General features: G+C 46.0%; 1 protein-coding gene across 5 annotated transcripts in view; it reads left to right on the plus strand.

Moving 5' to 3' along the window:
* The window catches only part of RGS6 (regulator of G protein signaling 6), a 560,209-nt gene that overhangs the window by 462,089 nt on the left and 84,746 nt on the right, over nt 1–13,374 (plus strand). For all 5 annotated transcript variants that reach the window (XM_047795885.1, XM_047795886.1, XM_047795883.1 and 2 more), the window contains exons 5-7: nt 2,066–2,172; nt 3,388–3,439; nt 10,281–10,345. In XM_047795885.1, the coding sequence (XP_047651841.1) occupies nt 2,066–2,172; nt 3,388–3,439; nt 10,281–10,345 (224 nt within the window). The remainder of the gene's footprint in view (nt 1–2,065; nt 2,173–3,387; nt 3,440–10,280; nt 10,346–13,374) is intronic.

The following is a 13,374-nucleotide window of genomic DNA, read 5'->3' on the forward strand; positions in this document are numbered from 1 at the left end:
TTGCCTTATGCTGTTTGGACTTCCGATTGATCCCTTGTGAAAACTGGACTGAATACGTATCTACCAGTTTAGTGACGTGTATTTAGAGCCACCCTTCTTCTTGGTGGTCTTTTGTTTTCCGAGGGCTCTCTTTTCTTGGCCCTTCTGAATTAATCATTGGATTTCTGACAAGTATTTTGTTACTGTCATTCATGGTGGAAGGAGAGCAGAGACGGAGAACCCCAAACCACCTAGTGGGGGAACAGGCTTTGGAAATTTTCTGGCCCCAGTATGAGAAGCTTATTGAAAGGTCCCAAATGATAACAGAGCTTCTCACCTATGAAGCTCTGTTATACTTCAATCCCTTGGGAGGACACCAAGGTGTTGGAACCCAGTGGGGCTTCTGAGAAGTGGTTGAGTAGGAGGAATTGAGAACAGTTTACCAGTGGAAATGAGGCAAACCAAGGCCCTGGGAAGTCGGGGATCCAGTGTCTACCCCACCTCCCTCTTTCCTTCCCATCTGCTGCATCTCTAAGCAAAGGCCTTTTTAAGAATGAGATGAGACTTCTAGCTCCTCAATTGGTGACACAAAAGTCCCCTTCTTCCTGGATTTTGTTCTTCCTTCCCTGGAGAAGGGAGCAGCTGCAGGAGATAAAACTTCCCTTTTCTGCTGGACCCATGGTGCTTGAAGCATGTAGACCTAAAAAAGCAGCCTGGTCTCAACGAAGCAAGTAAAATACAACTGCATTCATTCTGATTCCACCAGTCACAAGTGTATGCTCCTTCCAAAGGAGAGAAGCAGGTTTGCAATATGCAAAACGCCTGCATTATATACAACCTCTTGAAGGTTGCAGCACTGTCACTAAACACCAACTCTTAAAATTACATTGCCTGGTCCACAATTAAGGGTTTAATGATTTGCTAAGACTCTTTTTTTTTTGGGGGGGGGGCTCCCTGCAGCCTATGGAGTTCCCAGACCAGGGATAGAAGTGACTTTATGCCGTATCTGTGGCAATGCCGGGCTGGAGATTGAACCTGCGTCCTAGCACTGCAGAGTCACCACCAATCCCATTGCACCACTAAGTAGGAGCTCCTGTTTGCTAAGACTATTAAAAAGTTTGCACATAGCACCAAAACAAGTCACTTTTAAAAACTCAGAGCTAATGGAGAATTCTTAGAGACTTCCTGAGCGTGTCAATAATTTCTACATCCCAGTAATTTTTATCAGTAAGAGTACTTTTATACTTGTGAAAGATTATGATGCATGGTAGAACCATTTAAGTTTCTTTTTTCTTATCTCTTCTCAGAAAAAATATTAATTCTCAGCTATGTGAATCTATTTATGGCTAGTGCTAAAGTAGCAAAAGAACAGGTTGATTGTGGCAAAAATATAAATATTTCTATTAGGTTGGCCTGCCTATGCCACTGCCCACTGCGCTGCCCTTCCTCAAATTCTTTTTTTTTTAATTTATTTCATCACAATCCAATTTCCTCAAATTCTTTAAGAATGTGAGGTTTCCCTCTATGTCCATAAGAATAAGCCTTCCTCATTGCTGGAACTCTCATGTCAAGAAATGTAATCTGAGTCCAGAGATTCTATAGGCTGCATGCTCCTTGCTGGGAGTGATTTAAAAAAAAAAAAAAAAGGATGAAACTAAAAATATAAATCAGGGCTTACCCTGCACCGGACACTGCTAACCATGTTACGTGAAGCATCTCACTTAATAAGTGCAGGTTTATCTACACCAAAGCCCATGGTCTTAACAGCGAAGCTGGGTTTTCTTCTAGAAGTTTTGAGTGGGGTTTACACAATGTCAGACTCTCAGAGCTGGGATCCAGAGGCGTCACAGACATAGGTGGCCCTTCCTACCTGTTGACATCTCCCCCCAGCCCAGTGCAGTCCTACCATCAGGCATCAACCCATCAATCAACCAGCCAATCATACAGTTATGGGGGTGATGACAGATGACTTCCGGTTGCCTTTCTGCCCAACCCCTGCCCCACCCATGGCTGACATTTCAGCTAAGTAGCCCTGCATTCTGACAGCTTCCTAATTACTTCTCTCTCTTCTGCCTTGTCCCTGCAGTTGAAGCAATACACTTGGGAAGCCTTATAGCTGCCCAGGGCTACGTCTTTCCGATCTCAGATCATGTTCTCACCTTGAAGGATGATGGCACCTTTTATCGTTTCCAGGTAGGCCTGCAGCTTCTCCTCCTGAAGAAACTTCTCTTCTCATCATCAACTGATCTCAGATTAGAACTACCTAAAAAACTGACAGTATTTAAGAGAGAAGCCCTTACCTCCCACCAGCACCAGGAAAACCAAGCAAATTTTGGGCTATTTTTTTGCCCCACCCACATGCTTTTTACTAAAAAGCCCTTATGGAGAGCCTACTATTCATTAGGTGCTTTACACATTATCTTCCCTTCTATTCTGAAGAACAAACTTTGGGGGAATGAATATCACCCATTTTACAGTTGGGAAGACTGAGGCCCTGGGAGAATTAATGGGGCATTTAGTAAATTAGGAGACAGCCTTGATTTGAACCTAGGTCAGCCTGTGAGCAAAGTCCTTGATCTTTCTACTATATCGCGCTGCCTTCCTGGTGTGAAATCTCTATTCACTACCTGCTAACACTTCCCAACCATCTCCCACTCCTCTTCTCAGACCCTGTCCTACCAGAAATTGAAGCAGAGGATTAGGATTACATCAAGGTCTAACCCCAAGGGTTTGAAAGTGGAGTTCTTCAAACAGGGTCATAGAATGTCTAAGTCTGCTCAGCTGCCATAACAAAATGCCACAGACTGGGGTGGGGGCTTACCCAGCAGAAATGCATTCCTCCCAGTTCTGGGGGTTCGAAGTATAAGACTGAGTTTCCAGCGGGGTCCAGTTTGTGGTGAGAGCTTTCACCCTGGCTCTCAGACGGTCAGTTCTCGCTGTCTCCTCGCATGGTGGACAGAGAGAGAGGGGTGGGTTGCTAGCTCACTGGTGTTTTGTCTTAGGGGACACAAATCCTGTCTGATTGCAACCCCACCCTTGTGATCTCATTTCACCCTAATCACTTCCTTCCTCCACATACAATCACCCAGAGGTTAGGGCTTCACATAGAAAGTTGGGGTAGAGGACACCATTCAAAAGGATAAAGGAACTTGGGGCTTGCGCCTCTATAAACTCTACTTGTCTGACTTCTGCATTAAACTTCTGTTGTCTTGGGATAAGACGTATTTGCCCTGTAAGCTTCTCATTTTTGCATTTATTTGGCTCACCTCGGATTCCATTTCGCCTCGGATTAAAATGTTGATTAGCCTCCACTGCATTAAGAGCCTGTCATAGGGAGGGGTCCTCAGTGGGTGCAGGGGAGGACAAGTGCTGGGGTCTTGAGTCCTGACACCTGTTGCTCTTTTGTAGGCCCCGTACTTCTGGCCTTCAAACTGCTGGGAGCCTGAAAACACCGACTATGGTGAGCCGTGAAGCCATGACCCGCACTTAGTGTTATTCCTGGGGATGCCGAAAACAAATGCTTGCTGTCTAGGTGACGTGGCACATGGGGAGGAGGGTCTTTGCCCTGCTTAGCCTTCTCATATTGTTGATGTGTAATTAAGGTTCTCCTTCTGCATAATGATAAAAAGCAGAGCACACTGAAAGAGGCAGCCGTTGGAAGGGAATAAGGGAAGGAAAGAAAAGTTCGATTGAGTGTGGCCAATGTGCCCATTCTGTGGGACCATGAAGGACTAGGACAGTGGTGATTGACCACTCCTTCCTGGGAGGGGGTTTCAGGGATGGCTGGATCAAGGGGCCATATCCATCCCCTGGCCCTTTCTAGTCTCACAGACTTGTTAGGATGTTAATAACTCAGTGATGTTTTTGATAATTGGAAGTTAGGGGAAAAGAGTAACAGACAATGGAGGGGTATACAAGTTACCCTACCCAGAAAAACAAAGAGTAGCAATGCTGGGAGCTGGGAAAGCAGGGAGTTACTTCTGTCCTGGCAAGGGACAGGGATCCATTAGATTCTTGCCATATGTTCTCCATGAAGACCGATACATCTATATGTCAGTCTTCTAAAGTTATATTATCCCTATACTTCAGGTCATGCTGAGGCCAGAGAGGCCACATCCTCACACCTATCATGCTATATTCTACTTGTCTGGATGCTTGGTCAATTGTAAGCGCCCTAAGGACAGGGCTGGTCCATCTCATTCATTCTCTAATCTTCCAGTGCCTAGTGCATGCCTGAGGCATGGTTGACACTCAGGAAATATTTGCTGATGGTTCTGGTTCTTTTTTTTTCCCCCATGTTTTAAAGTTGTACTGAAGTTGATTTACAATGTTGTGATAAGTTCTGCTATACAACAGAGGATTCAGTTATACACATGCACATATCCATTCTTAGATTCTTTTCCATATAGGTTATCACAGAATAGCGGGTAGAGTTCCCTGTGCTATACAGCAGGTTCCCATTGGCCAATCATTCCATGTACCGCAGTGTGCATATGCCAATCTCAAATCCCTCTGGTTCTTTATTAAAGGTGATGCATAGATACTCAGTAGAGGAAGCAGAATTTGAACTCAGATGCTCCTTTCACGGTCTTCCCCTCTGCACAGCACCCTTATTACTGACTCATCTCTGGGGAGCCCCCAGGGCTCTTCCTGGACTGGGGCACGAGATGAGACCGCAGCTTCTCCTTGGGTTCTTTGCCAGGTGGTATGTACAGGAAGGCAGAGGCAGCTGCAGCTGCCTGTCCCTGTGACCTTGTGATAAGCGATACCCTCAGGATTACACAGCTGAGGGAGGGGAAACCAGCAATTGGGAACCGAGTGAGGATGGCATTCGGGCAAGTCATTGCCTGTGAAGGCTACACTTGTTCTGTTTCCAAGTCTGGAGGATGGCCCGTATGCCAGGGCAGAGTCCTCTGACTGTCTCATCAGCTGTCTGCAAGCACCACTGTGGCTCCCTCTGGGGCTCTGCTGCGCCCTAAATGATGTGATAAGTGGATCTAGCCAGGCTTCCGTCTCAGAACGGGAGCAGCATTTGGCTGCTCATAAAATAAGTGCTTCTGGGGCTGCAATACTGCTCATGAAAGCCTAACTCAGAATTTGAATGATTGTAGCTCAGTTCCATGCAGCAGCCATGTGCCCTTGTGAATGTGAAATACAATATTTTTCCAGGCAGTTGAGAGGGCGGGAGGAGGGCAGGACCAGATAACTGGGCTCAAGTAAGATTCAAATATTTACTTGACTATAAACCCACAAAGCTTGGCCGTCTTCCCCATATACAGCAGGGCACCAGTTCCCTTTCTCTACAGGCTTTTGTAATTTGAGTTGTGCAGTAGGAACAGGGATGGAAAGAACAATTTCTCTCAGGCTCTCGCTAAAGCAAAATTATTTTGAACTCCTTTGTCTCCATTTTGGCAAATCAGATGGTAAAGGTAGAGTGTAGGATGCAAAAGTACTCATGGGCATTTCCAGTTTAGCCAGAAAATCGCCACATATCTACTAAGAAAGAAGTCAACACAATGTGCCCATTGTCAACTGGCTCCCTAGCTGTGTGATCATGGCAAGTTAGTTAACCTCTCTGTGCCTCATAAACCTCATTTTAGGAGTTCCCATTGTGGCTCAGTGGTAACAAATCCGACTAGTATCCTTGAGGACACGGGTTCGATCCCTGGCCCCGTTCAGTGGGTTAAGGTTCTGGTGCTGCCGTGAACTGTGCTGTAGGTCACAGATGCAGCTTGGATCTGGTGTTGCTGTGGTTGTGGTGTAGGCTGGCAGCTGCAGCTCCTATTGGACCCCTAGCCTGGGAACTTCCATATGCCACACGTGTGGCTCTAAAAAGCAAAAGGAAAGAAAGAAACTTCATTTTAAAAACAGAGTAATAATCGTTCTTGTCTCCCAGTGTTGTTTTGTTCCTTAACAGTGGGTGTAAGCTTTGGTGTTTAGCGTGCAGTAAGGAGTCAATACAAACCATGGCGGTGGAGGTTATTTTCACCTTCCAGGGTGAGGTTTGATGGTATTTGTTCTGTGGGTGCCCTCTTGCCAGAAAGGATGTGACACTGAACCTAAGAATTCAGCATAGGTATTTGGACTGATGAAGAACCAGAAACTCATTCATTCAACAGGCATTTCCTGATTACCTTCCCTGGGTCAATTGCTGTGTCACAGATTTGAATAAGTTCCAGGTTTGCCCTCCAAGCATCCCAGCTGGGGGACATGGCACGACGGGGGCAAGAGGATGGTGAGGAGTTGGCCCTGAGGACTGAAGGTTTTACCCTGAGGAAGAGTGATTGAGAAGGTCGAATGCCTGGGGAAGGGCGACTTTATAAGCAGGCCGTCGTCGTCGTCAAGGAGAGACATTCCGAACACATTCAGCAGTTTGGGAGAGCCATCGTGGGCCCCCAACAGTGGCAACATACCTGAAAAATTCCCCTGTCTATAAAACTAGGATAATAACAGAACGCACCCCATAGGTTAGTATGAGGATTAAGTAAGCGAATATTTGGCAAGTCCCTAGAACACGGCCTGACATTCAGTGAGCTCCCTATATGTGGTAGCTGCTATTATGGTGATGTCCCCAGTACCTACAATACTGTTTGGCGCGTACAAGGCACTCCAAGTGTTAAATGGGTGAGTGAGTAACTCAGTGAATGAGCGAATGGGCCTGTGAATGTCACAGTGGCGAGTGCTCCGAACCAGACCTCCACTCTAACCCCACCTCCACCTCCACCGTTAACTAGTCCATGGCTGCATCCTTTCTTCGCCTCTCGGAACCTTTCCTTTTTCCAGCTGTCAGCGAAGGGTCTATACTTGATGGTCACCAAGATTACTTACACTGCTAAAATCCCATTGTTCCAAAAAGTCATGAGAGGGTCTGCAGACAATAGAGAAATAAGAGAGTTCTATGTTCCCTAGTTTAGGAGGTTAGGAACGATGACGTCACCCGTCGAGACAGAGGTTTGGAAAGGGTGTCGGGTTTTCAAAGACATTGAAATAGGATAAGTTCAATATCTTCAAGTGTTTTATTGTACACGGTGTATGTGAATCTGTTCACGCAATAGCATTTTTTATTGTGTTCTGTTTTTGTCTTGGTGGGATGCGGTGAGCTTGAGGTGGCTGTGGGTCACCCAAGTGAGATGCCGGTGTGAGGGCAGGAAGGCAAAGATTTGTCAATGAAAAATGATATCTCGGAGTTCCCATCATGGCACAGTGGAAACGAATCTGACTAGGAGCCATGAGGTTGTGGGTTCGATCCCTGGCCTCGCTCAGTGGGTTAAGGATCTGGCGTTGCCATGGCTGTGGTGTCGGCCAGCAGCAACAACTCCCGTTAGACTCCTAGCCTGGGCACCTCCATATGCCGCAGGTGCAGCCCTAAAAAGACAAAAGACCAAAAACAAAAAGAAAGAAATTATATCTCTAAGAAAAAACAACATCTGCATTTAAAGCAAGCCCCCCAGTGCCCTGATAGGGGACTTGGCTGTTGCCAGCAGTCACTTGACTGGTTAGACGTCCGAGGGAGCCCTGCTAAGGCACCAAGGAAGTGCAGACAAGCCCCAGGGAAGGTCTGTGCCAAGAAGAAGGTCCACTCTTCTCCAGTCATGGTGAACAAACTGCCCAGTATGTGACCTTAGCCACCCAGGAAAGGGGCTGCCAGCACAGGACCATGTAACTCGGGGTCATCGCGAGAGGTACCAGCTTTGCCCTCGGTGCCTGGTACTTGACTTCTCAAATTAGCTGGCGCATTTTGACCCAGGTGGGTGGAAAATTTCTTAGGATAATTCTGCTTAAATAAAGACCCAATCCGAGTTAGACTTTCCTGAGTTTCACATTTGGCCAGTACAAAATACCATCTAGGGTGACATTGTCAAAGCAGCTGCCACCCCTACTGACCTGCACTGCTCCTGGGTCATTGAGACCAGGTCTTTTGGGGCTGGTGACTGGTGACACACCAGGCTCTCTGCTGCAGGTTGCCCCCAATTCCACAGACTGCCTAGCTGGTGGCCCAAGAGACTGAAGGAGGCTCCCTGTAGTAGAGCAGACACCCCTTTACCTGACACAGTGCAGAGCTGCTGCTGTTTGGTTCACTGGAAAAGATGATAAGTAGAGAATCCTGGAAAAGTGATACGTACATACCATATGTACATACGAATGTAAAATATTCAAAGAAACATTCATTCAACAGCCTTTCGAGGTAGGACCAAAGATTCTTTGTGATTCTAGATCCCCATAAATTTTTTTTTTGTCTTTTGTCTTTTTTGTTGTTGTTGTTGTTGTTTTTGTTGTTGCTATTTCTTGGGCCGCTCCCACGGCATATGGAGGTTCCCAGGCTAGGGGTTGAATATTGGAGCTGTAGCCACCGGCCTACGCCAGAGCCACAGCAACGCAGGATCCGAGCCGCGTCTGCAAACTACACCACAGCTCACGGCAACGCCGGATCGTTAACCCACTGAGCAAGGGCAGGGACCGAACCTGCAACCTCATGGTTCCTAGTCAGATTCGTTAACCACTGCGCCACGACAGGAACTCCTAGATCCCTATAAATTTAAATGTCTTCCTTAAGTAAACCACACTCAAAATAAACCATCCAGTTTGGGCACCTTTAAAATGCATCAAGAATTTGAAAAATACTTTTTTAAAGCAGCTGTGTATTGACCCCTCTCAGATGTTTAGTATTTTTTCCCATGTTTTTCAGTTCTCCTGTACCAAATTCATCAGCAGTTGTCTTAGCTAACTCTTCTTCATCAGGTTGTTCCAAACCATTCAACTGGGTCTTCACAGGAACAACAACATTCTCTCTTTGCACATTAATTTCATCAGTGCATGTAATATTTAGTGAATGTACACTATTAAAATAGCAGGTGTGCCTGACATAGCAGATTTGAGAACAAACATAACTGACTCACACAGACTTGACTGGTGTGAGTCGAAGTGTGGGCGTACAGAGTAGGCTGTTATGAGAAGGTTCTAGCAGTTTCCAGCTGCATCAGGGAATTTTATCACATGGAGAAAGTGGGTTAACCTAACAAGGAGTTGACTAGAGTTCCTGATATAATTAAGTTGTCAGACCACAAGTCAACCCCCCATCCTCTCTGGCCTTCCCTCCTGGTCGTTCTATTTTTCATTTTTACCAATCATCAGTTGTCTCCCCTGAATCATTCTACTTGGCCCTGGAGAAGGAAGGAGATACTGAAGAAGCAGAGGCAGGGAGAGGAAGCAATGAGGGTCATGTCTGAGGAAGATCATCCTGGCAATTGAAGGCCAGGAACCCTTCCTGAGCTTGGGAAGAGAGACTTAAATTGTCCTCCCTTTCCACTGTCTTCCTGCTTCACCTGGCAGGCCAGGCCCTGGTCCTTGGTACAGGGGTTCATGCTGAGCAGGACACGGCCTCTGCCCTAGAAGAGCCTTCAGCCTAGAGCAGGGACAGCTGGTAAACCCATGATTACAGTGCAATGGAGTTGAGTTCCATGATTGAGGATGGATAGATGCTATCTGGAATATCAAGCTGGACTTTCAAAGATTACTAGGAGGTTTCAGATAGAGGGAAAGAAGACAGAAGAGGGAAAGGCCTCCCATGCAGAGGACACATACACAAAGGCATGGAGCTGAAAGGGGGTTGGTAGCCTCACACACCTGAGTGAGATAGGGAAGCGGTTGACAAGATAAGCAGAGACTGGATTTTTTGGTTGTTTATTTGTTTTTGTTGTTTAGGGCGGCACTCAAGGCCTATGGAAGTTCCCGGGCTAGTGGTCGAATTGGAGCTGCAGATGCTGGCCACAGCCACAGCAACACAGGGTCTGAGCTACATCTGCAACCTACACCATAGCTCATGGCAAAGCCAGATCTTTAACCCACTGAGCAAGGGCAGAGATTGAACCCCATGGATGCTAGTTGTGTTCATTACCACCGAGCCACCACTGGAACTCTGATACTGGATCTGGAAGAAACAAATATGCCTCTATAAGGAGCCAGACCTTTCTTCTGAGGTCACTAAGGAGTCAATGCAGGGAATTTAGGCAGGAGGGGAACATGGCCACGATAATGAAAGAGCACCCTGATGGAGAATGTTTGGGATGAAACAGAGTGAGGAGGGTGAAGGGGGGTTGTCAGGATTGGAAGATGGGGTCTTCTTCTGATCCTGACCTTCAGAAAAATTCCTAGAGGTCAAATGTCATGGCTTCCACATGGAAACGAATTCTTCACAAGACAGTGCTGGGCACATAGTGAGAGATGGGTGGATGGATGGATGGATTTATGATTCTACAACACTGCTAGTTTTGTTTGTGTTGTAATTTCTCTTCTTTTTTCAGCCATCTATCTCTGTAAGAGGACAATGCAGAATAAAGCAAGGCTGGAATTGGCAGATTATGAAGCAGTAAGTATGATTATTTTCCAGGAAAGTTATGAGGGGAAAGTATAAAATTATCCACAGCTCTCTTTCAGCTTGTATTTTTCCCTCCCCGACTATCACTCAGCATTAAAAAATAACTCAACTTAAAAACTGACAAAGGGGAGTTCCTGTCGTGACTCAGTAGTTAACAAATCCGACTAGGAACCACGAGGTTGCGGGTTCAATCCCTGGCCTTGCTCAGTGGGTTAAGGATTGGGCATTGCCGTGAGCTGTGGTGTAGGTCGCAGACGCAGCTCGGATCCCGCATTGCTGTGGCTGTGGTGTAGGCCAGTAGTTGTAGCTCCAATTCAATCCCTAGCCTGGGAACCTCCATATGCCATGGGTGTGGCCCTAGAAAAGACAAAAGGATCAAAAAAAAAAAAAACTGGCAAAAGACTAGAACAGAAACTTTAGAAAAGAGGACGTAAGGATGACAGAGAAACACATGAAAAGATGTTCATGTGCCTTTAGAGAAATACAGATTAAATCCATGGTGTGATAGCACTACATACCTATTAGAATAGCTAAAATTAAAAGTACTGATAGTGCCAAGAGCTGGTGAGGATATGGAGCAACTGGAACTCTCCTATATTGCTGGGGGGAATGCAAAATGGTGCATCCACTCTGGAAATGGTTTGGCAGTTTCTCATAAAGTTAAACATACAATTCCCATATAACCAAGTAATCCCACTTTTACATAACATAGCCTAGAGAAATGGGAATTTATGTTTATACAAAAACTTGTGCACTTAGTCCGTAGCAGCTTTATTTGTGATAATCCAAAGCTGGAAATAACCCAGATGCACTTTAACAAGTGAAAGGTTGCATAAACTATGACCCAGCCATATACATATACTGGAATACTACCCTGCAGTGAAAAGGAATGAGCTATTAATCCAACCACTTGGATGAGTATCAAAGACATTATATTGAGTGAAAGAAGCCAGTCTCAAAAGGATTGCAAATTGTGTGATTCCATTTACATGACACTCTTTTTTTTTTTTTGTCTTTTTGCCATTTCTTTGGGCCGCTCCCACGGCATATGGAGGTTCCCAGGCTAGGGGTCTAATCGGAGCTGTAGCTGCCAGCCTACGCCAGAGCCACAGCAACGCAGGATCCGAGCCGCGTCTGCGACCTACACCACAGCTCACGACAACGCCAGATCGTTAACCCACTGAGCAAGGGCAGGGATCGAACCTGCAACCTCATGGTTCCTAGTCAGATTCGTTAACCACTGCGCCACGATGGGAACTCCCCATTTACATGACACTCTTGTAAATACAAAGTTATCATGAGGGGAAAACAGATCCCCACTTTCACTGCCTCTGCCTTCCCAAACAAGCATGAGGCCCTGTTCTATCAGACTTGTCACTCTTGGGTACCTATGCCCAAGCCCACCAACCCACTGAGCCACTGCTTCCTTCTCCACAACCTGGGGGAATGTCATGAGAGAGCAGGACCCAGGTGTGTGGCCCTGCACCCTCTTTGATCCCAGTATCATCACAGACCTTTGAATGGGGGAAACGGTAGCACAAGATGCAGTACAATCCAGGAGCCTCAGAACCTGGCTAAAATGTGTTTATCCATGGGAGCTGTGAAACATGCATATGTCGGAATGTTATGGTCTTTCCAAGAAGCCCCAGCACAGCGGTCCTTTGGCTCTGAGCACCCTAGACACCCAGTCCCCATCCCATCTTCCTTCAAGTGCCAGCAATCCCTTCTTCTAGAAGACTGCTGTCTGGCTCCTGGCTGCACCCAGTGCAAAGTGCTTTACCTTCAGTGTGACTGCATCCCTTCCCAAACCCGACCTGCAGGAGCAACCCAGGCTGAAGAAGCATTGGCCCCTCCATCCTGGGTCTTCCTCCCCAGAGTTCCCAAATCTTAAATGGATACAAGACAGCACCACCTCCTGCCATATTTTATTCTGTTTTCTCTTCTCTTGCCCCACAATATTTTACTTTGGTGTATGTCAAGAATATGGCCTTAAGATGTTCTTTCAGGTTGAAGTTCTGCCTAAGAGTGGTTAGAAACTAAAACGCGCTTTTTTTCTATAAATTTTATTCATTTTTTTTCAGATGACATAGTCTTTTTGTAAAAAACAAGAAGTTCAGATAACAAAGAAATAAAATAACCTGTTAGTCTCTCTCCCCGCTAAGCTTTTTTCTGTATGTACATTTTTTTTCCTAAAAAAAAAAAACAAAACCTTGAATCACACTGTAAACCTTATTGAATAAGCTACTTTTTCCCCCAGCTGTATACTGTAAGGACATTGGGATTCTTTCTACATCAGTAATAATAATCTCCATCTTCATTTTCAATGTCTACGTATGTTCATTTTTAATTACTACGTCATAATTTATATCACTGCTGCCCAATTGACTGACATTCAGGCCTTACCAGCGTTGCTTCCCATGAACAGTGGGAGACTCAAAGGGACAGTTTTTTGGAGGTCCTTGTACACCAAGTCAGGGTCACCACTGGGTTTCGTGTGTTGGTCTTCAACCAAAGCTCCTTTGCTATTAATAATCCACTAATGGGGGTAATCTGTTAGTGCTGGCATGAGCTCTGCAAAAATAGACGGCATAACTCGGGTTCTTGCCTTGTATTCCATCAGAATTAGGTGGATCATTAGGGGGTCTGTCACACCCCTCCTCTCTGTCCTGTTGTGCCACTAGATAACTCTCCAGACTTCCTCCAAAGGTGACCCTGGATGCCTTTTCTTTCTTTTTGTTTTGGGGTTTTCTTTCCATGAATACCACAAACCTAGACACTCCCTTCTTTCCCACTTTTGAATTTGGACTGTCAAAGGCATTAATGCCAAGTCTTCTGGATTTTCCTCCCCTGCCACCTTCCGTGCCCCCTGCCTGCTGGAAGACAAGTCTTGAGAAATCTATTCTTGGTTTTGCTCTCGGAGATCTCCAGTCACCCGTCAAGACCCCCTCGTCCCTTCCCCAAATCCTGCCTGAACAACCATTCTCCCTGTCTTCATAAGTGCTCTGTGAACGGTATTCTTG

This window comes from Phacochoerus africanus, chromosome 9 (assembly GCF_016906955.1).
Source record: "Phacochoerus africanus isolate WHEZ1 chromosome 9, ROS_Pafr_v1, whole genome shotgun sequence".
Classification (NCBI taxonomy): domain Eukaryota; kingdom Metazoa; phylum Chordata; class Mammalia; order Artiodactyla; family Suidae; genus Phacochoerus; species Phacochoerus africanus.